Source organism: Manihot esculenta, unplaced genomic scaffold, assembly GCF_001659605.2.
Source record: "Manihot esculenta cultivar AM560-2 unplaced genomic scaffold, M.esculenta_v8 Scaffold25, whole genome shotgun sequence".
Taxonomy (NCBI): domain Eukaryota; kingdom Viridiplantae; phylum Streptophyta; class Magnoliopsida; order Malpighiales; family Euphorbiaceae; genus Manihot; species Manihot esculenta.
In genome coordinates this window covers 1-21,960 of record NW_025215442.1, presented here as the reverse complement: position 1 = coordinate 21,960, position 21,960 = coordinate 1, and the positions used below count along the sequence as shown (strand labels likewise).

Below are 21,960 nucleotides of genomic sequence, written 5' to 3'. Positions count from 1 at the left end.
AGGCTCAGATGGTACAGAATGCCAAGATGTGGAAGGCCGCACAGGGGAGTGTGTCGAGCTGGACTAATACATGTTTCAGATGTGGACAGGAGGGACACATGGCTCGGAGTGTCCTAGAGCACCTTTTTATGGGCCAGCCCCAGCAGACAGCTTCTGGTAGTGTGGCATAGCCAGCAGCTCCAGCCACAACTCAGGGCAAGTGGGCAGAGTAGAGAGGAGAGGGCAGCCTCTCTTCTGGTTCCGAGGTGAAGTCCATCAGCTCCAGCCAGGATCTTCACCATGACTCAGCAGGAGGCTAACACATCAACACCGTGGTGTCAGGTAATCTCGTCATTGGGTGTTTTTGATGTGTATGCTTAAATGGACCCGTGCATCTCATTCATTTATTGCTCCGAGAGCCGTCGAGAGGTTGGGTCTGATAGTCTCTGGGTTAAAGTGTCCCCTATGGGTCAGTGGACCCAAGTGTGACCCGTCAGTGGCAGTGTCAGTCTGCCGGTTCAGTCCAGTTTTTGTTGAGGGAAGATGCCTCTCCGCCGACCTTGTGGTTCTAGATTTGACAGACTTTGACGTCATTCTAGGGATGGATTGGCTATCTACCCATGGTGCTACCTTGGACTGCAGGGACAAGGTAGTCAGGTTCAGAGATCAGAACGGGTCAGAGGTCGTCTTCAGAGGAGACAAAAGGGGTACACCTAGAGGTCTGATATCAGCTCAGGCTCGTAGGTTGCTTAGGAAGGGATGTCAGGGGTACTTAGCTCATGTGAGAGAGCTAGACAGTCAGGTCAGGGAGCCAGCCTCGGTGCCAGTTGTCAGAGAGTTTCAGGATGTCTTTCCAGACGAGCTTCTAGGTTTACCACCTGCTAGGGAGATAGAGTTCGAGATAGAGTTGGTGCCTGGAACTAGACCGATCTCTATCCCTCCCTACAGGATGGCCCCAGCCGAGTTGAAGGAGTTGAAAGAACAGTTGCAGGAGCTGGTAGAAAAGGCTTCATCCGACAGAGTACCTCACCTTGGGGTGCTCCGTCTTGTTTGTGAGAAAGAAGGATGGGTCCCTCAGACTTTGTATCGACTACAGGCAGTTGAACAAAGTCACTACCAAAAAATAGGTACCCTCTGCCAAGGATCGATGATCTATTCGACCAGCTAGCAGGAGCGGGTTTGTTTCTCCAAAATAGATCTAAGATCGGGGTACCATCAGCTAAGGATAAGGGATGAAGATGTGCCAAAGACAGCTTTTCAGGACCAGATATGGGCATTTTGAGTTCCTTGTGATGCCGTTCGGGTTAACCAACGCCCCTGCAGCATTCATGGATCTCATGAACAGAGTATTTAGCCAATACCTGGATCACTTTGTTATTGTCTTCATAGATGATATCTTAGTGTATTCTAGGAATGCAGAGGAGCATGCCCATCATCTGAGGTTGGTTCTACAGACCTTGAGGGAACATGGCTTGTATGCCAAGTTCTCTAAGTGCGAGTTCTGGCTGAGGAGCATTTCATTCTTGGGGCATGTTGTGTCAGATAATGGAATAGAGGTAGACCCCAAGAAGACAGAAATTGTGGCTAACTGGCCTAGACCCACTTCAGTGACAGAGATTAGAAGTTTCTTGGGTTTGGCAGGTTACTACAGGAGGTTCGTTCAGGACTTCTCGAAAATAGCAGCTCCTCTGACCAGACTAACCAGGAAGAATCAGAAGTTTCTGTGGACTGACCAGTATGAAGAGAGTTTCGAAGAGCTTAAGAAGAGGTTGACTTCAGCACCAGTTTTAGCTCTACCATCTAGTGACGAGGACTTTACAGTCTTTTGTGATGCGTCCCGTGTGGGACTGGGTTGTGTACTAATGCAGAATGAGAGGGTGATCGCTTATGCTTCTAGGCAGCTGAAGAAGCATGAGTTGAATTACCCCACACATGACCTGGAGATGGCAGCGGTAATCTTTGCACTCAAGATGTGGAGGCACTACCTCTATGGGTTAAATGTGAGATCTTTACAGATCATAAGAGCCTGCAGTACATCCTGAGTCAAAGAGATTTGAACTTGAGACAGAGAAGATGGGTGGAGCTGCTGAGTGACTATGATTGCAAGATTCAGTACCATCCGGGTAAGGCGAATGTTGTGGCAGACGCCTTAAGCGGAAATCACTCGGCAATTTATCCCACATATCGGCAGAGAGGAGGCCAGTGGTGAAGGAGTTTTACAAGCTCATTGAGGAAGGTCTACAGATGGAGTTGTCTGGTACAGGTGCCTTGGTGGCCCAGATGAGAGTGGCACCCGTGTTTCTGGAGCAGGTGGCTCAGAAACAGCATGAGGACCCGGAGTTAGTGAAGATTGCTAGGATTGTTCAGTCAGGCAATGATAGTGAGTTCAGATTCGACAGCAAGGGGATCCTCCGTTATGGGAGCAGACTATGTGTACCAGATGACATAGGGCTAAAAGGAGACATTATGAGAGAGGCTCATAATGCAAGATACAGCATTCACCCCGGAGCCACCAAGATGTATCAAGATCTAAAGAAGGTTTATTGGTGGCCAGCTATGAAGAAGGAAGTGGCACAGTTTGTGTCAGCCTGCGAAGTGTGTCAGAGGGTGAAGCTGGAACATCAGAAGCCGGCTGGAATGCTTAACCCGCTACCTATTCCAGAATGGAAATAGGAAAATATAGCTATGGACTTCGTAGTGGGGTTACCGGCGGCGTCCAACAGATTGGACTCCATATGGGTGATTGTGGACAGACTCACTAAATCTGCTCACTTCATCCCTGCCAGGAGTGGCTATTCTATGGACAAGTTGGCGTAGGTGTATGTAGATGAGATCGTCAGGCTGCATGGGGTTCCTGTTTCGATAGTGTCAGATAGAGGGCCCCAGTTCACATCCAGGTTTTGGCGGAGTCTGCAGAATGCCATGGGTACTAGGTTGGATTTCAGTACTGCCTTCCACCCCCAGACTGATGAACAGTCAGAAAGGACCATCCGGACTATCGAGGATATGCTCAGAATGTGTGTGCTGGACTTTGGCGGTTCTTGGAGGCAGCATCTACCTTTAGTGGAGTTTGCCTACAATAACAGCCATCATGCTAGCATCGGGATGGCTCCATATGAAGCTTTATATGGAAGGAAGTGCATATCACCTGTTTGCTGGGAAGAGGTTGGAGAAAAGGCCTTGGCAGGGCCTGAGCTAGTAGAGATTACCAGCAGGGTAGTACCCATAATCAGAGAAAGGATCAAGACTGCTGCAAGCAGACAGAAGAGTTATGCAGACATCCGCAGAAGGCAGTTAGAGTTTCAGGAGGGAGATCTGGTATTGCTCAAGGTGTCTCCTATGAAAGGAGTGGTTCGCTTCGGAAAGAAAGGTAAACTAGCCCCACGATACATCGGACCCTTTGAAATCTTGCAAAAGATTGGGAATGTGTTGTACAAGCTGGATTTACCTGCTCCAATGGAAAGAATCCATCCGATTTTTCATGTTTCAATGTTGAGGAAGTTTGTGTCAGATCCGAGCAAGGTTCTTAGTGAGCCTGATATGGAGGTCCAAGAGGATCTCACCTATGTTGAACAGCCAGTACGGATCATAGACACCCAGATCAGAAAGTTAAGGAACAAGGAAATCCCGATGGTGAAAGTCCTGTGGAACCACCACAATTTAGAGGAATGCACTTGGGAGACACGGGAGTCCATGCTCCAGCAGTACCCTCATCTCTTTTAAGGTTAGATCTCTATGTGTTTATGTACTATGTATGTATATTATGTTGTATGCCATGCTATGTGCTAGTTGAGGAACATTCGGGGACGAATGTTCTTAAGGGGGGGAGAATGTAATACCCGGCTAGACTCCGGTATCGGAATTCCTACCGTCCGGTGGAATCTCGGATGTCGGAAGCCTCTAGTAGGGTAGAATCATGTTTTCATAAAATGTTTTAAGGTATTTCATGGTTTTAAGTAAAATGGAAATGAGTTTTTGCATGAAAACAACCTTGAAGGAAAACTCAGGTTCGGCCGCCGAACCTCAAGTTCGGCCGCCGAACATGCATGCCTTCGGGAGCGCCTTTAGGCCCCCGAAAGCATAAGTGAGGAAAGTCCAGGTTCGGCCGCCGAACCTCAAGTTCGGCCGCCGAACATGGCATGCATGCGGAGGTACGTTCGGCCCCCGAACGTGGCCTGGCCAGCCACTATAAAAGGGTCCCTTAGCCGAAAACGGGCGACCTTTTTCCCCATTTCCGGCCAAGGTGAGTTCTCCGCCACCCCTCATCGATCTTGAGTCTTTTCCTTCAGATCTTTCGAGTTTTTCACTAGTTTTCATCTTGTTTTGAAGATTTCCGAGTTTTGAGCAAGTTTTGGAGCTTTGAGGTTCAAGAACTCAAAAATCTCCCACCTCCGAGTTTAGGACGTCTCTCTCTCGATCTTCAAGAGGTAAGAGCCGATCTTAAGCTCATTTCATGTTTAAAGTAAGTTTTATGCAAGATCTATGGGGTAGAATGCATGTTTAGCTCATGGTTAGGTTTATGGGTTTTATTTGTGTTTTTGAACAATGTGAGTTGCTTGTGTGTTGTAGTTGGGGTTTTTGATGGTTTGATGCCCCTAGGAACTTGTATGCTTGTGTATGAGTGTTGTAGAATAGGTTTATGCATGTTTGGATGAGAGTGGAGGCATAAATGCATAAGGGTGCTGAGTTTCTGCCATTCTGGGAGAAACCAGGTTCGGCAGCCGAAGGAGCTTTCGGCCGCCGAACGTGCTTGTGGAGGCACCTTCGGCTGCCGAAGCTTGCCCCCGAAAGGAGACTTTCGTCTCTGTCTGGGAGTTTCGGCCGCCGAAAGTGCCGCCGAACATGCATGAGTTTCGCCTCTGTCTGGGAGTTTCGGCCGCCGAAGGTGCCGCCGAACCTGCCTGACTTTCGGCTCTGGAGGGACTTTCGGCCGCCGAACCTGCCACCGAAAGTGCCCTGTCCAGCCCTTTCTTGCATGTTTTTCTATGATTATTCCATGATGTTTTAGGGGGGTTTTTGGGGGGTAGTTTAGAGTTATGTTCATGTTTGTTTGGTCCCTCATTTGAGTCCACCTGTGTAGGTTCGGACCCGAGGAACCAAGGACCCCAGCAGTGAGTCAGCTGCTCCAGTGTTTGGTCAGAGCTACCCAGAGGTGAGTGGAATATCTCATTATGTTTTAAAGCAAATGATGGACTTTTAGCATGATTCACGCATCATGAATGCCATGAGATGTACTAGGTTGTTTGCATTAGAATTCACGAATATGTTGCATTGCACCTTTTATTGTTGATGTGGATGAATGTTGGATGATCCATAGCCCTCGATCTATGATATGACGATGTGATATGTACGGTACGGAATGTAAGACCAGTGGGACCCATTCTACGTTCGCTGGCACTATGTAAGGGAAAGACCAGGACCCACTCTACGTTCTGGCACAGTTGGACACTGTTATGTTATGATATGTAAGGGAAAGACCAGGACCCATTCTACGTTCTGGCACAGTTGGACCATGTAGAGGGCTATTGGTGACAGGTTCATCCTTGATGTGATTAGCTGTGATGTGATGCATTCCATGATCCATATGATTTAAATGTTTTTATTATTCTGCTCACTGGGCTCTAGTAGCTCACCCCTCTCCCATTTTCCCCAGGATTGCAGGTACAGGGTAGACCAGGAGGTCCATAAGAGTAATGAAGTCATGTGTATGTAATAGATAGTGTGGACATGATAAATGTATTAATGTTATGTAAAAGTATAGTTTCAGTCATGTAATGATATTGAGGATTAGAGATTGTGCTTGACTTTATGTATGAGGTATCCCTTTTTATACATGATCTTAAATCTTTTTATGATGTTTATGTAGACCAACTCAACATATGATATTTTGCCCATTGGGGCATTGATAAGATCCCACAGAGGGGTCATGTTTATGATTATGAGTATGTTCAGTGCATGCACAGGTTGAGTCTGGTTTATGAGTGAAAGAAAAGTTTTAAATTTTTATGTATTTTCTTGATCATGTATGGGATTAAACAGGTTTTCAGGATGTATGTTTGGCTTGCTACGGGTCCCGGCGGCCTTAAGTCGACCCGGATCCTAGCGCCGGTAGCGGTCCGATTTTCGGGTCGTTACAAGTAACCACTTAATCCGTTACTAATCCGTTATTATTTATAAAATTACAATAAAATATTACAAATTATATAATATAATCAGACAATTTAACCTGTAAATACACTCACCTATTAGAACTCATCTCAATAACAAAATGTAAAAACCAAATGTCATACATATCATGAATGAACTCAAATCCAATATCACGTATTATGTAAATCAAATCAAACATATATCCAAGTATCAAGTTGTGCAATTTTAAACTAAAAAAATTAACAAATTATTTATTATCCTAGTACATATGTGTAATGAAAAAAGAAACTATAAATGTGTATTGTTCTCGTCATCGTCCTCGTCCTCATCATTAGCTTCATCTGCTTGATCAGGAGGCTGTACAGAAGTTCCATCACCGGGAGCTGAAGGTTGGCTGCCTTGCCTTTGACTCACAAGCTACATAAGTAAATCCTTCACTTGTGAGAGCTCAGAGGTAATCCGCACATTTTGCTCACGCAATACTTGTTCATTATCCTCACGCTCCTGTAGCTTGCATTTGAGATCAGTCATTTCATCTTGAAGATCCTGATTTTGCTGAGCTGATGTGAATGATGTACTAGCAGAAGTCTTGTTTGGGAAGAAAACTGAAGCCTGTGATCCAAGACCGTACACCCTTCTTTTTTTCTCTCCACCTACTGCCTTAAATTATAACTGAGCCTCATCAATGCGGGATGCCTGACTGCTGTCATTATCTGTCTGTGATGCTTGCTCTTTCAAAGTCAGAAAGCGGTCCTTAAAAAAAAAAAACCATGTGATTTAACAGTATAAACTACAAATCAAATAATTTACTATAAATTTATTTAATTTCTCACATGAATGGCCTTTGAGCGTGCATCAACAAACTCTGAGGTACACCTAATTTCTCACATCGAATCATTACTTCTTCTATGGACTGCATTGTAGTTTTGAATTTCGCCATGCAAATACTATACATAATAGTCTCTAACAAACCCATATTTCATCAGATGAAACCTAACTGTATTCTCATCTTCAAAATTGCGATTTTGGCACTTAAATCGATTACATGGACACCTAATTAGTTCTCCATTTAAACAGTCTGGAAACTGTTTGGCAGCTGATATGAATTCATTTAATCCTTCAAGGAATAAAGGATTTAGTAGACCATCTTTTAGTCTTGCATACATCCATCCTCTATCAGAATGCATATTGTACCTATTGTATCTAGAAAAAAGTTGGTCATAACGGTCAAAACGACATCCTCATCTAAAAATCACTAAATTGATATCGTTCATCACATCAAATCAAGCTTATGACACATATAGATAAAGTTTGTAATAATATATTAATTATCAAGCTTCTTCAGTAAAAAATCAGATTTGCCATCACCCTTATTCTTCCACAAGTACAAGTACCTTCCAACCACTCATTTGCACTTTCTGTTTCTATCATTTTTGCATATTGAATTTCAATCACAATCTAAGTTATTGTTGTATATGGTTTATTTTCTCTTCACTATTGCAGAATGGCTTGACTCAAGAGCAAGCCACAAGGTATGTATGTTCTTGGCAAGCATGTAAGAGAAATAAATACTCATTCAACCAATCAATTTTAATTTAATAGCAATGGAACTGGAGTCCTATTTAAAATTATAAAATTTTCAAAAAATAAAAAAGGTATATTACTAATAATATTGGCAAAATAGGGATCTTTGATTCTGAAATACAATGTGGTTTCAGGCTAATGCAATGATGTCATCATTGATGAGCATAGCTCCACAAAAAGCAATTATAGCTGAAACTGGAGAAGAAGTTGATGCTGATGAGGTAAAGTTAAACACAATTCTCGCCGTTAAAGCTGGCGAGATTATACCCATTGATGGAATTGTTGTAGATGGCAATTGTGAAGTGGATGAGAAAACCTTAACTGGAGAATCATTCCCAGTTCCCAAACAAAAGGATTCTACTGTCTGGGCTGGCACTATCAACCTTAATGGTAATAACATACACTTTTTGCTCACTTCTTTTGGATAATATTAGGCTTCTTCAACCTGATAACATTTCTAAATTTCAGGTTACATTAGTGTTAAAACTACTGCTTTAGCTGAAGACTGTGTGGTTGCTAAAATGGTGAAGCTGGTTGAAGAAGCTCAAAACAACAAGTCTAGAACTCAAAGACTGATAGACAAAATTGCTCAGTATTATACTCCTGGTTAGTCATTTAGATTCTATCACTCTTGTTTTTGGGCAATTTACAATATAGTCTCTAACATTTAGCAAAATCTTTCAATTTAATTTTTGCTTTTACACTGTAAATAATTTAGTACTGAGTTTTTTGTTTTGTTAATAAAATAGTCATTTTATTAAATTTATCTATAATTTAAATTAAAAAGACTAAGTTATTATAAATATTAAAAATATAATGACTAAATTACTATAAATTATTAAAACTAAAAGAATTAAACTGTTATAAAAATTAAAATTTAAAAAACTAAATTGTCATATTATAACGTTAAGACTATTTTATTAATGGAATAAAATCTCAGAGACTATAAATTATTTCTCATTAAAATGAGGATTGAGATATGAGTTTTGTTAAATTTTGGAAATTATATTATAAATTACCCTTCTATTATTTTGATACATCATTATCAAGTCCCTTTATATTCTCTCATTTAATTTTAGATTTTTTTTTTCCTGTATAATTTGCCGTGGTTCTAATCATATTAGTTAGCTTGGTAGTAGTTCCTTTGACACTAAGAGTTCACAACCATGATCACTGGTTTCACTTAGCATTGGTGGTGTTAGTAAGTGCATGCCCATGTGGTCTTATACTCTCCACACCTGTTGCAACTTTCTGCACACTTACAAAGGCTGCAACATCTGGTGTTTTGATCAAAGATGGAGACTATCTCGAAACACTGGCCAAGATCAAGGTAATGGCTTTTGACAAGACTGGAACTATCACAAGAGGTGAATTCATCGTAGTAGATCATTGTGTTGAATTTTTTAAATTTTAATTTAGCTTTTAGAATTTTTAATGAAAGACATATTGCTCAAAATATCATTCTTCTATATTTAATTTCAGAAGACCTTAATATTTCCTCCAGTTATCAGTTTTATGGATTTTCTTCAAAAACTACTGGAATCACGAAAAACAGCCACAACAAAGACCAACCAACAATCCAAAGCATTAAACAGAAAGAGTGCAAATAAATTCACTTGATGAAAAATTCACAACAAGAATGCACAACAAGGAACAATGAAAACAGCACATTATAATCACACAAAAAAAATTCAACAACTCATTTCAATAATCTCACATTAACATATCAATAAAATTCAACAACCCATTTCAATAATTTACACAAAAAAGAGAGCATTTGAAATCACAATCTCAAAATTAATTCAAACCTGCAGTGACTGAGGACGTTGAGTATAGAGGCGAAAATCAGCAGAGGCGTGATTGAGGACGAGGAGCAGTACCGGACAGCAGAAGGACTGGACCAGGGGATGCGCCGATGAGAATTAGATGATGCAGCAACGATGACCAAAGGGAGCAACGGAGGAAAGAGAAGAACCAACCACCACCAGCGGACGCAGCAGCGGCATGACTGAGGACGAGGAGCAGCACCAAACGACAGACAGATTGGACCGACGGAAGCAATGACAACTACCAAAGGGAGTGGTGGCGGAAATAGAAGAAGCAACCACCACCAGCGGATGCAGCAACGGCGTTGACAGCGGGAAGAAAGGTTTTGGAAAATTTTGTTCAAATGCCGGGAAAGGAGAAGTCAATTTGTGTGATTGAGAAAGGGAAAATACAAGATTTCATATATTAGGGATTTCAATTTTAGTAACGGACACATCCGTTACTAAATTTAACTTATGTAATGGATAGTTTATCCGTTACTAAATAACTGAATAGAAAATAATTTAGTAACAGATTTGTTAATCCGTTACTAATTTTGGGCCCATTGAACCAATTCTGTAACAGATGTCCGTTACCGAATTTAGTAACGGATTAAAAACGGATTATTTAATCTGTTACTATTGTTGTTCTTTACATGATATCCGTTATTAATCCGTTACTAATCAGTAACAGAAATTTTCCGTTACTATTCCGATAAATTTTTGTAGTGATAATGCTTGCTTGCTCTCATGTTTACCATTCCATAGAGGTTGAAGGTGATTCCTTAGTGGTGATCCAATTAATGTCTAGGAGAAATATTCTTGCTTTGATAAGTGTGTTGATCAAGTATATTCGTTCCTTCTCATCCACATTTCACTCAATTTCTTTCCTTCATGTTAGGCATAATGGAAACCAAGCTACTCATTCATTGACTACCAGGACACTCCATGATGCTAATTTTCTACATAACCTAGTAGTTCAATCGGACTTTGTTAATGGCTTCATGCCACTTTGATTATATCTCAATGCATCTTCTTCAATCTCCAACAAAAAAAAATTCAGTGTCATGTGTCACATTCTCCTTCAGCTAATGTGGCGATGCCCTCGTCGCCCCTTACTAATAAGTAAGCACCTCATCCTCATTCTCCCACAAATTGAGCTCATGCTCCCAAGTAGCTTCAGCATCTTATAGGCCCTTCCAACACACCAAGTACGCCTAGAAGCTTGGATGATTTACCCTTCTTGGCATCACCCGATGTGTTATAATCTTCTTCACTTGGTTGGAATAACTCTTGCTAATTGCAGTAGGTGCTCATTGAGACTCCCCTCTACTTGGCTCTCCCTCAACCTTGTGGAATAGTTTCAACATACTCACATAGAACAGAGGATGAGCTTCAATGTGATTTGGCAATTTCGCTCATTAAGCCACCTTACCAACACATTTCTCTATCTAAAAAGGGTCATCGTATCTTTGAAGCAAACCCTTATGGTCCTTCCCATACTTCCTTACAGAATGTGGAAGAAGTTTAACCATGACCAAGTCACCGTCATTGAATTCTACATGTCTCCTCGGACATCAACCTATTTCTTCATCTTCCCTGAAGCTTTGCCAAAGTATTCCTTTGCAATCTTTGTCTTCTCCTGCCCAATCCTTCTAGTTAGCACTAACAACATGCCTCAAAGACATTTCAAGAAGAGCATTTACCTCTTTTTTTGCCCGTTCGTTTGTGGATGGAATGAAGTGAAAAAATTCAGCTTCATGCCAAGCAACTTAAACAACTCAGTCCAAAATCTCCCCATGAACCGCATATCTCAATCACTTGCAATAGACCAAGGAATTCCCTAATACTTGACTACACACTTGAAGAATAATCTGGAAGCATCTTCGACATTAAATTTAATAGGAGTAGGAATGAAAGTAGCATATTTACTAAACCTGTCCATGTCCACCATGATGTTGCCGCATCCATCCACCTTTGAAAGCCTTATAATAAAATCCATTGAGATGGACTTCTATGGCTTCTCCGAAATAGGTAAAGGCTCCAACAATCCAGTTAGTATCCTTTGTTCTCCTTTGTCTTGTTGATATACAAGGCAAATTTTCACATAGGCCTCAACATTATCTCTCAACTGAGGCCAAGAGTAGGCACACTTCAAAAGTGCCTTGGTGCAACTCATGCCTGGATAACCAGCCTATAAGAATCATGACATTCCCTTATGATATCCTTGCGCAAGCTACCTCAATTCAATACATAAAGACATCTGGAATCAGTCTTCAATAGTACCCCATCCATGAAACACTTGCATACTCTACCAATACGAGCCCTATCTAGCAGCTCGTGCAATTGCTTGTCATGCCTCATGCCCTCTTTGATTTGCTCCTCCAACGGTAATGTGAGTACACTTGTAGCTGTTAGCTCCACTTTCCTCAAAAAGCATCAACCACAAGGTTGGGACGACTAAGCTTATACTCCATAGTAAAATCAAACTCTCCTAAGAAAGCTTGTCACAGAGCTTGCTTTGGAGTCAGCTTCTTTTGAGTAAGAAAATAGTTTGTGGCAACATTTTGCGTCCTCACCATGAACTTTGACCCCAAAAGATAGTGTCTCCAAGTCCTCAAGCAATGCACCAAAATAGTCATCTCCTTTTCCTGCACCGTGTAGTTCCTTTCGGCGTCATTGAGCTTTTGGCTTTTATAAGCAACTGGGTGGTCTTCTTATATCAACACACCACCAATGGAAAAATCAAAGGCAGTAGTCTGAACCTCAAATGACTTGAAAAAATTGGGCAAGGCAACCACTGGCTCTTCTATCATAGCTTGCTTTAAGGACTTTTTGACACCTCCCAGCCCAATCTCATCTATTATTCTTCTTCAACAAATCTGTCAAAGGAATGAAAATGGAATAGTAGCGTTTAATGAATATCCGATAATAGCCAAGAAAAAATCGCAACTTTGTCACTTTCTTTGGAGGCTCCCACTCATTAATGGCTTTAATCTTAGCAACATCCATCATTACTTTGCCTTCTCCCACAATATGGCCAAGGAAGGGTACCTCCGTTTGTGCAAAGAGGCACTTTTATTTCTTCACATAATGCTCATTCTCCTTTAATACTTTAAGATCATGCTTCAAGTGCTCAACATGCTCTTGTAAAGTATTGCTATATATCACAACATCATCAAGGTAAACTACCACAAACTTATAAAGAAAAGAATACAGCACTTTATTTATAAGATTCAAAACGTAGAAGACGCATTAGTAAGTCTAAATAACATCACAAGAAATTCATAAGAGCCATACCTCATCATACATGCCATTTGGTGCTTATTCCCCTTGGCTATTCGAACTTGCCAATATTTGAACCGCATAGGATATGATATTTTTTCTTCATTATAATTTTATTTAAAGCTTAATTCATGTGTGCTGGAATAGCTCAGTTGGTTAGAGCGTGTGGCTGTTAACCACAAGGTCGGAGGTTCAAGCCCTCCTTCTAGCGTCTCATTTATATGAATTTCTTTTTATTTATTATTTTTCTTCCTTTCATTTAGATCATCAATCTATTTTAGTATTACACTCATTTATAAAGCTTGGAACAAGAAAGCTAGCCCCAAATTCAATCTATTTTAACAAGAAAGCTAGCCCCAAATTTAATCTATTTTAGTATAGTAAAGCTTGGAACAAGAAAGCTAGCCCCAAATAGAGTAAAGCTTGGAACAAGAAAGCTAGCCCCAAATAGAGTGAAAAAAATATATAAAATACAATGACAAATATAATATTTGTTCTTATAGTAAAACTATTTTTTTATTATTAAAAAATATGGAACTAAATTAAATTTATATTCAATCCACTTTTATTTAAAAATTAAAATTTTAAAAAATAAAATTTTAAATTAAAATTAAATTTAATACATTACCTTTGATTACATTGATTCTAAATTTTTTCACCATCTCCCATCTAATAACATTACATAAATTTATTTTAATATTTGTTTAAAATTTTACTGTCCACTAAGTTAAAACAATATTCAAAAAATATATTGATAACTCTTCTCACTTAAAAATCCCATCAAAATAACAAAAGAAAAAGAAAGCTTGAAATGTTCACTTCCATTAAGGAGAGGAGAAAACAAAATAGTTCCAAAAAATCTGTCAATCTAGAAGAACTATTTTTATTAACTTCGAAGATAGTTGAAAAACGAAGGGAAAGAAGGGCAAGAGGCCATTGCTGACCAAAGAAAGGTCAGTTGGCCTTAAAAGTCGTTTGCAGAGGAAGGACAGAGAGAAGTGAAAGTAATATATTTTTAAGGTTAAATTAAATTATTATTAAGTTTCCAAATTTTTATGAAATTAACTAGTTGATTTTTATTTCAAAATCACTAAATTGAATATATTAGTATATTTTATAAAATTTAACTCTTTTTATTTTTATTAAAAGAATTAAAAAATTATTAGCAGTTTTGAATTATTTATATTATTTAATTTCTATAATATTAATTTTATGTATTATTTAGTCTTTATAATTTTAAATTTAAATATTAAAGTGTTTAGTTTTATAAAATATAGAGATGTTATCATTGAATGATTTTGAAATAGAGATTGATTAGTGAATTTTATAAAAAGTTAATGGCTAATAATAAGTTAAAGTTGTTAATGAGAGATAATCAATTGGCTTATGTTTTGTCGTGAGGTCTTTCGTTTTGCCTATTTTATGTATCACGCCCAATAGACTTTAATGTAATAGTATTTGGACTTTATTACTTAATTTTTATAATATAAAGAAATTTACTAATTAATTTATTTATTTTAAAATTATATTAAAATATTTTTAAAATTTTAAAATTTATACTAATTAGTCACTCCATTAATTTTAACTATTTAATATAAAAAAAAAATTAAAATACTCTCGGTTGAAGTGATAAATTAATTTACATTTTTATAAAATTTAAAGACCAACTAATAAATTTTTTCATATTAGAGAGACTAATAAAAAAACACTTGATACCTAAAATTAATAAAAGGCTTGAAGAGAATGCAAGATAATCATAGTTTAGTTGATATATTGTTTTGTTTTATTCTTTGCTGTCTTATGGGCATAATTGTCCTTTTATAATCTGAGCACCTGTTACGCTCCACGTGAGGAGTATATAAGCTCCTCTAAAACTAAGTTTCGGCATTATCTTACTCTTGTAAAAATTCATTACATCTTGAATAAAAGGAAAAAGGCATGCTTCTCCTTCTTTCTCTTCATGGTATCAGAGCAGGTTAGGGTTTGCACCTTTCCCTGTCTCTTCCGTTCATCATCGCCATTCCTTTTTAAAAAACAACCTTTACCAAAAAGAGCCGGCTTACACGCCAGGTGAACGCCATCACCAGTCCTACACCGAATCTGGCTTGCATGACAAGCAGATCTCGTTAATCTTTCCGTTTTCCTTCAAGACGGCCTCAACCCAGTCAGATCTACAAGCTTACACCACGATCTGTGGCTAAAACGGACAAATCTTGTCGATCATGGCAGAACGAGGGAATACCAGTAAAGAAGGCAAAATCACGGAGGCGAAGGACAAAATCCAGATCGGAACTCAGAATCTTGGAGATCCTCTGACTCTCCAGTCTTCGGACCATCCAGGTATGGTTTTAGTATCTGCTCCTCTGATAGGGACAAATTTTAGGTCTTGGTGTAGAGCCATTAGGATAGCCCTAGGAGCCAAACAGAAACTGGAATTTATAGAAGGCACCGTTACAATACCTGATAAAGGATCTGATTCCTATGAACAATGGAAGCGATGTGACTTTATGGTCACATCCTGGATTCTAAATTCTATATCCAGAGAGTTAGTCGATGGCTTCATTTACACAGCCTCAGCTAGGGATCTCTGGCTTGAAATTACCGAAAGATTCGGTGAGTGTAATGGAACCATGATCTATGAGTTGCGTAGGAAAATATCCTTGATATCTCAAGACAATGCCTCTGCATCTGTCTATTTCACTAAATTGAAAGGGTTTTGGGATGAATTGGGATCAATGGAGACCCTTCCTCCATGCACCTGTGGAGCATCAAAGGCAATTGATGAAATTAACAATAGAAATAGGCTAATGCAATTTCTTATGGGCTTGAGTGATGCCTACGGAACAGTAAGAGATCAGATCCTGGGGATGGATCCTCTGCCTTCTGTAAATAAAGCCTATTCTATGGTACTGAAATTTGAGTCTCAGAAGGATATTCTGGGAAACATTAGTGGGAACACTGAACCTCTAGCCTTGATGAATAGGACATATAAACAATATCAAGGAAAACAAAGGGGACCTGGCCCAAAAAGGGGGCATTGCTCCTACTGTGACATGGATGGACATGTCAGAGAGGGCTGTTTCAAGTTGATAGGCTACCCTGAGTGGTTTAAAACGAAAATTAAGAATAATGGACAGCCCTCTAAAGCAAATAGAACATAGGACATGAACGAAAGGTTGTGGCAGCTGTTGAGGGCACCCCACATAAAAGGGACACACCTCTTGACATGCCTAACACATCTACTCAGATAAATGACCTCAATATCATGATGAACTCCTTACAACAGGAGGTAAGCAAACTGATGAAAGAAAAGGCTGTGTTCACAGCAAATACTCATCAATTTGACTACAACAATGAATATCATTCAGACTCAGATCCAGCTATCTTTGCAGGTACTTCTAACTCTAAGTCTATGGCTTGTGCATTTATTCATAAGCACTATAATTGGATTCTTGACACTGGTGCCACTGACCACATGTCTTCGAATCAATCATTCTTTAATGAGTTAGAGCTATTAAATAAGCAAGTTTTAGTTTACTTACCTGATGAGAATACTATGAAAGTTTGCTACACTGGTTCTATCACACTTTCAGATTGTATGCACCTGAAAAATGTCTTATTTGTTCCAAAGTTCAATTATAATCTTCTTTCTGTTAGCAAATTAATCAAAGATTGTAAGCTAAGCTGATTTTTCCTTCCTTCATGTTGTATTATTCAGGACCAAATGACTAAGAAAGTGGTTGCTGTGGGCAAAGAAGAAGCAGGATTATACAGATTGAATCAGATGAGTTTTATGCCCATTGAAATTGATAAACAATTAGTTGCTATTCTGAATACTATGCCTGGATTACATTCCTTTGTAAATACCATGCTTTCTACACATTCTATAAATAAAGAAAGCCAATCTTCTCGAACTGAATCTTGTATGTATGCTAGTAATATTGTTGATTGGCATGATAGACTAGGGCATGCATCCCTTGGGAAACTCAAACATATTGATGTGCTTAAACACACTAAGGGCACTCCTTTACAGTGCCAAACCTGTCCCCAAGCCAAGCAGGCCAGGTTACCCTTTTCCCTTAGTACCACTGTTGCTAAGGAACCTTTTGATCTCCTCCACATAGATATTTGGGGCCCTTATAACATAGAAAGTGTCACAGGAGCAAAATACTTTCTCACTTTAGTTGATGACAATACCAGGGCCACCTGGACCTTCTTAATGCGCCTTAAAAGTCAAACTGTTCATATCTTATCTACATTTCTGAATATGGTGCAAACTCACTTCAATGCCTCTGTCAAGACAATAAGGACAGATAACGGATGTGAATTTCTTAGTAATGATTGCTCTAGACTGTTAAATCAAAAGGGCATAATACATCAAAGATATTGTCCTCACACTCCTCAACAAAATGGAGTGGTTGAGAGAAAGCACAGACATCTTTTAGACATGGCTAGAGCTCTCAAAATACACTCTCATGTCCCACACACTTTTTGGTCTGAATGTGTCCTTACTGCCACCTATCTAATAAACAGACTTTCTATGGCCCAATTTGGGTGGCAGAGCCCTTATGAGCGTCTCTATGGGAAAGCCCCTGATTATTTTCATCTAAAAAAATTTGGATGCCTTTGTTTTGCCACCAAAACAAACACTCACAAAGACAAATTTGGTACCAAGTCCATTAAGGCAACCTTTATTGGTTATGCCAGTAATCACAAAGCTTACAAACTCTATGATCTAGCTACTGGTGCTATCTTTGTTAGCCGTGATGTTGTGTTCTATGAACACATTTTTCCCTTTAGCACACAATCTCTGCAACCCCCTGTGGTGCTGCCTATTCCCATACCTGATTCAGAGCCTGTCACATCTATATCCTCACCTTCTCAGCCTTCTCCTGATCTCTCTGGCCTCCGAAGGTCTTCCAGAGCCATTAAACCACCAGCGTGGCTGGATGACTTTGTTGCCACGGCAATCACCACTGTCCATCCTCCCATTTCCACCATTCACCTTTCACCTTCATATCAAACATATGTCCTGAACATTTCTCGCATTCCAGAACCTGCCACCTACATTCAGGCATCCCAAAATACTGATTGGGTTAATGCAATGCAACATGAATTGCATGCCCTCGAACAGAATAACACCTGGATCCTTACAACCCTTCCTAAAGGCAAGAAAGCCATAGGTTGTAAATGGGTCTATAAGGTCAAATGTAAACCAAATGGTGACATTGATAGATTCAAAGCCCGGTTGGTCGCCAAGGGTTACAATCAAATTGAAGGTCTTGATTATAAAGACCGGTTTTCTCCTGTAGCCAAATTGGCTACAGTTCGTATTCTCATAGCCCTTGCTACTCATAAACAATGGCCTGTGTTTCAACTTGACATAAACAATGCTTTCTTACATGGCACCTTAGATGAGGAAGTCTATATGCTTCCACCACAGGGTTATGATAAGGCTCTGCCCGGGCAAGTCTGCCTCCTCCAGAAGTCCTTATATGGACTTAAACAGGCTTCTCGGCAATGGAATCTTGAGTTTACAAGTTTTTTGCAGACACTAGGTTTCACCCAATCTGCCCATGACTACTGCCTGTTTGTTAAATGCACTACTGACTATTTTTTTGGCCTTGTTAATATATGTGGATGACATTCTTCTTACTGGTACCTCTACTGTTGCTATGACTGAGGTTAAAAATGCTTTACATTCCAAGTTCACCATTAAAGACTTGGGGTTTCTGAAATACTTTCTTGGCCTAGAAGTGGCCAGATCATCTACTGCTACTCTTTTAAGCCAAACCAAGTATATTTCTGATATTTTGAGGGATGCTGGTATGCACTCATGCAAACCAGACTCCTTTCCCTTGCCTAAAGGGATGCATCTCTCTCTGGACACAGGAGATATTCTTCCTGAACCCCATGCTTACAGACGTCTAATTGGGAGGTTGCTATATGTTAATCTTACACGGCCTGACCTCAGTTATGCTGTCCAGCATCTGAGCCAGTTCATGCATCAACCCCGCAAGCCTCATTGGGAGGCTGCCATGCATGTCCTTCGCTACTTGAAAGGCACTATACATCAAGGGCTATGCTTTCCTGTTACTGCCACCATGCCTCTCACAGCTTACTGTGATTCTGATTGGGCCTCCTGCTCCTTTTCGCGCAAATCTCTCACTGGATTCTGCATTTTCTTTGGATCCTCATTGGTTTCTTGGAAAACCAAGAAACAACCCACTGTCTCAAGACTTGTAGGTGCCTACTCAGCTGCCAATCCCTCTCCACTGTGACAATCAGGCTGCCTTGCATATCGCTGCTAACCCGGTGTTTCATGAACGTACAAAACACATTTCGATTGACTGCCACATTGTCCGTGAGCAGCTTCAGCGGGGCTTCATTCACCCTTCGCATGTTTCCACCACTGCTCAACTTGCAGACCTGCTCACCAAGCCTTTATCTTCTGATCAGCATCACCACCTTTGTTCCAAGTTGCCCCTGGTCTCCATCCCAGTTCCAACTTGCAGGGGGCGTGAAGAGAATGCAAGATAATCATAGTTTAGTTGATATATTGTTTTGTTTTATTCTTTGCTGTCTTATGGGCATAATTGTCCTTTTATAATCTGAGCACCTGTTACGCTCCACGTGAGGAGTATATAAGCTCCTCTAAAACTAAGTTTCGGATTATCTTACTCTTGTAAAAACTCATTACATCTTGAATAAAAGGAAAAAGGCATGCTTCTCCTTCTTTCTCTTCAAGGCTAATTAATAAATTATTTAATACTTCTAGTACATTTAATATATTTTTTAAAACCAACGAATTAAATGGTAAATTTTCCTATATCACAAAAATTAAATAGTAAATTACTCAAAAAAAAAATCTTGAACTAACAAGGTTGGAAAAAAATATTGTCCAAGAGTAGTTTTATTTTATTGCATAGTTGTAATTAAATAGGACAAAGTGAAACATTGTAACAGCCCGGAAACCGATACCCTGCCGTAACGGCTCCAAACTGTTCGGCGCTAGGATCCAGATCGGCTTAAGGCCGCCGGGACCCGTAGCAAGCCAAACATACATACTATTACCTGGTCAAATCCCATACATGATTAAAACTTAACCATAAAAACATGAAAACTGGACATCTGTTGAACCCAAACCTAACCTGAGCATGTATCCTGACATGAAAACATACTTCATAAATCATATAATCATAAAACCTCCACTGGAGTCCTCATCATATACTCCAATGGGGTAACATTACATGCTCAAGTTTGGTTCTCAACTCAACATATAACATAAACATAACCATGCATTAACAGGGACTAACCAGTCTATAGGGCCAAGCACAACTAATCCATAAACATTAACTCTACTATCAGTTACATACATTATCTCAATTTACATTACATCAACTTATATTACATGTCCACTTCTAAAATACTAAACATAAGCATAATCTAAGCTATTACAACATGCATATCTGAACCTTGACTTTACCCTGCAGCCTCTGGGCTCTGACTTAAACCTGCAACACTGGGGTTAGGGGAAAGAAGAGGTTCAAGCATGGGTTGCCATGTTTGGTTGTAATAGCTTAGTTGTGTTTTGTTATGTATAAGAGATGCTTGTATGTTTATGTTTATGGAGATAGTGATAGTTATGTAAGGAAGTTGCTAAAGAGATGATATGTTATGTAATGCTATGTATGTTTGTCTGTTTGTATAGCTTAGTTATGGACATGATGATATATGGACATGATAGATGGACTTGATGTATGGTCCTTATGTATATAAGGGATATGAAAGAATAGAAATAGTAATGTTATAAAGAGATAGAGCCAAGTTAAGAAAAGTATATGCATTGTGGTGTAGAGTTGTGCTTTGCCTAGTGTTGGTTAATCCCTTGGTCATGCATGATCCTGTTTAAAGGCAAGGTAAAGCTTTATAAACGTTTTCATATTGTATGAAATGTTTCATGTTGGCCAAGCTTAATGATTCTCCATTGGAGCAGCCTTTATGGACTCCAGAGTGGGGATAAGGTATGAGCAAGTGCATGTACAAAGTTAAGCTTGGTAAAGTTATAAGAACAGTTTTCAGTTTTAGACCATACTCAGGGTAAGCCTGGGATATGGAAAGCTTTAAGTTTTATGAAAATGTTTGATCATGTATGGGATTCTACCTAGAGTTCAGGTTGTATAGAGGCTTACTACGGGTCCCGGCGGCCTTAAGCCGATCTGGATCTTAGTGCCGAGCAGTTTGGGGCCGTTACAGAGTGGTATCGGTTTCCGGGCTGTTACAGATGGTATCAGAGCAGCGGTTCCTCGAGAGTACGGTGTTTTGATGCGAAGGTGCTCAGACATCGGAAAGAGGTTGTGCTAGATGTTAGGAGGGCAAGCACATTAAGAAAGATTCAGAGTAAGATCATGTCCACTAGGATAGGATGTCGAGTCCTGTCTTGCTATGATGATGTGATATGCCATGATTTCATGCATGTGCATAAATGCTATGAAGTATGACATGTTACGTATGCTATGTATGTATGATGTAGGTTCATGTGTTTCCACATGGACCGTATGATGTTGATGTTGTTTGCATGCTTGTGTGTGTGCTTCAGAGGAGTCAGGATGTGGGGTGCTCGTCGATCTGTGGAATCGACAGGAGTTCCGTCAGAGAGGGAAGGTATGGACACCTTTCCCCTACCTGCCGAGAGCGCAGTCGTGGGGAGTCAGTAGATGGAGGACATCAAGAGACCCTAGGAGGTCTTTTGATGCAAGCAGAGAAGGTATGGATCTAAGGAGGATGTCAGCTAGTATGAGAGAGCCTGAGATGGATGTTCAGAGGAGAGATATGAGTTTGGATGTGGCTATGTTTAGAGAAGGCATGGGAGATTCTCAGGAGGATGCTCAAACCCAGGATTCCAGGATCTCAGGTTCAGGAGGGATTATCCCTCCACTCTGAGTACAGCTGCCACGAGAGGTAAGAAATGGAAGAGAGGCCTCAGAAGGTCGAGAGAAGAAGTTTGGCAGAATTTGAAGGCTAGTCTGGTTTTGGTGGTTCGAGCTCTGGCTCAGGCAGTTCAAGATGCTTGAGGTGCTGAAGGCCGCACAAGGAGTCTGTCTGGCGGGGACTACAGCTTGTTTCAGGTGCGGACAGGAGGGGCACATAGCACGTGAGT

The 21,960-nt window shown here is 40.0% G+C and overlaps 2 protein-coding genes and 1 non-coding gene across 3 annotated transcripts; all 3 read left to right on the top strand.

Moving 5' to 3' along the window:
- The first annotated feature begins 7,806 nt into the window (after positions 1–7,806).
- LOC110616344 (cadmium/zinc-transporting ATPase HMA2-like) lies at positions 7,807–9,309 on the top strand. Its single transcript, XM_021758739.2, has 3 exons — positions 7,807–8,100; positions 8,179–8,320; positions 8,839–9,309. The coding sequence occupies exons 1-3, from the start codon at positions 7,833–7,835 to the stop codon at positions 9,122–9,124; spliced, it is 696 nt and encodes a 231-aa protein (XP_021614431.2). The 5' UTR covers positions 7,807–7,832; the 3' UTR covers positions 9,125–9,309.
- Positions 9,310–12,937: 3,628 nt separating this feature from the next.
- TRNAN-GUU lies at positions 12,938–13,011 on the top strand. The gene has a single exon. It is a non-coding gene; the product is annotated as a tRNA-Asn (tRNA).
- A 2,011-nt stretch (positions 13,012–15,022) lies between these two features.
- Positions 15,023–15,961, top strand: LOC122722588. Its single transcript, XM_043953690.1, has one exon. It carries the CDS (start codon positions 15,023–15,025, stop codon positions 15,959–15,961), a length of 939 nt encoding a protein of 312 aa, XP_043809625.1.
- Positions 15,962–21,960: the final 5,999 nt, after the last annotated feature.

Coding starts and splice junctions, on each gene's coding strand:
- LOC122722588 (XM_043953690.1), top strand. CDS start 15,023: ATGGCAGAACGAGGGAATACCAGTAAAGAAGGCAAAATCACGGAGGCG.
- LOC110616344 (XM_021758739.2), top strand. CDS start 7,833: ATGTGGTTTCAGGCTAATGCAATGATGTCATCATTGATGAGCATAGCT. Junction 8,101..8,178: donor TGGCACTATCAACCTTAATG/GTAATAACATAC, acceptor TCTAAATTTCAG/GTTACATTAGTGTTAAAACT. Junction 8,321..8,838: donor CAGTATTATACTCCTGGTTA/GTCATTTAGATT, acceptor CATATTAGTTAG/CTTGGTAGTAGTTCCTTTGA.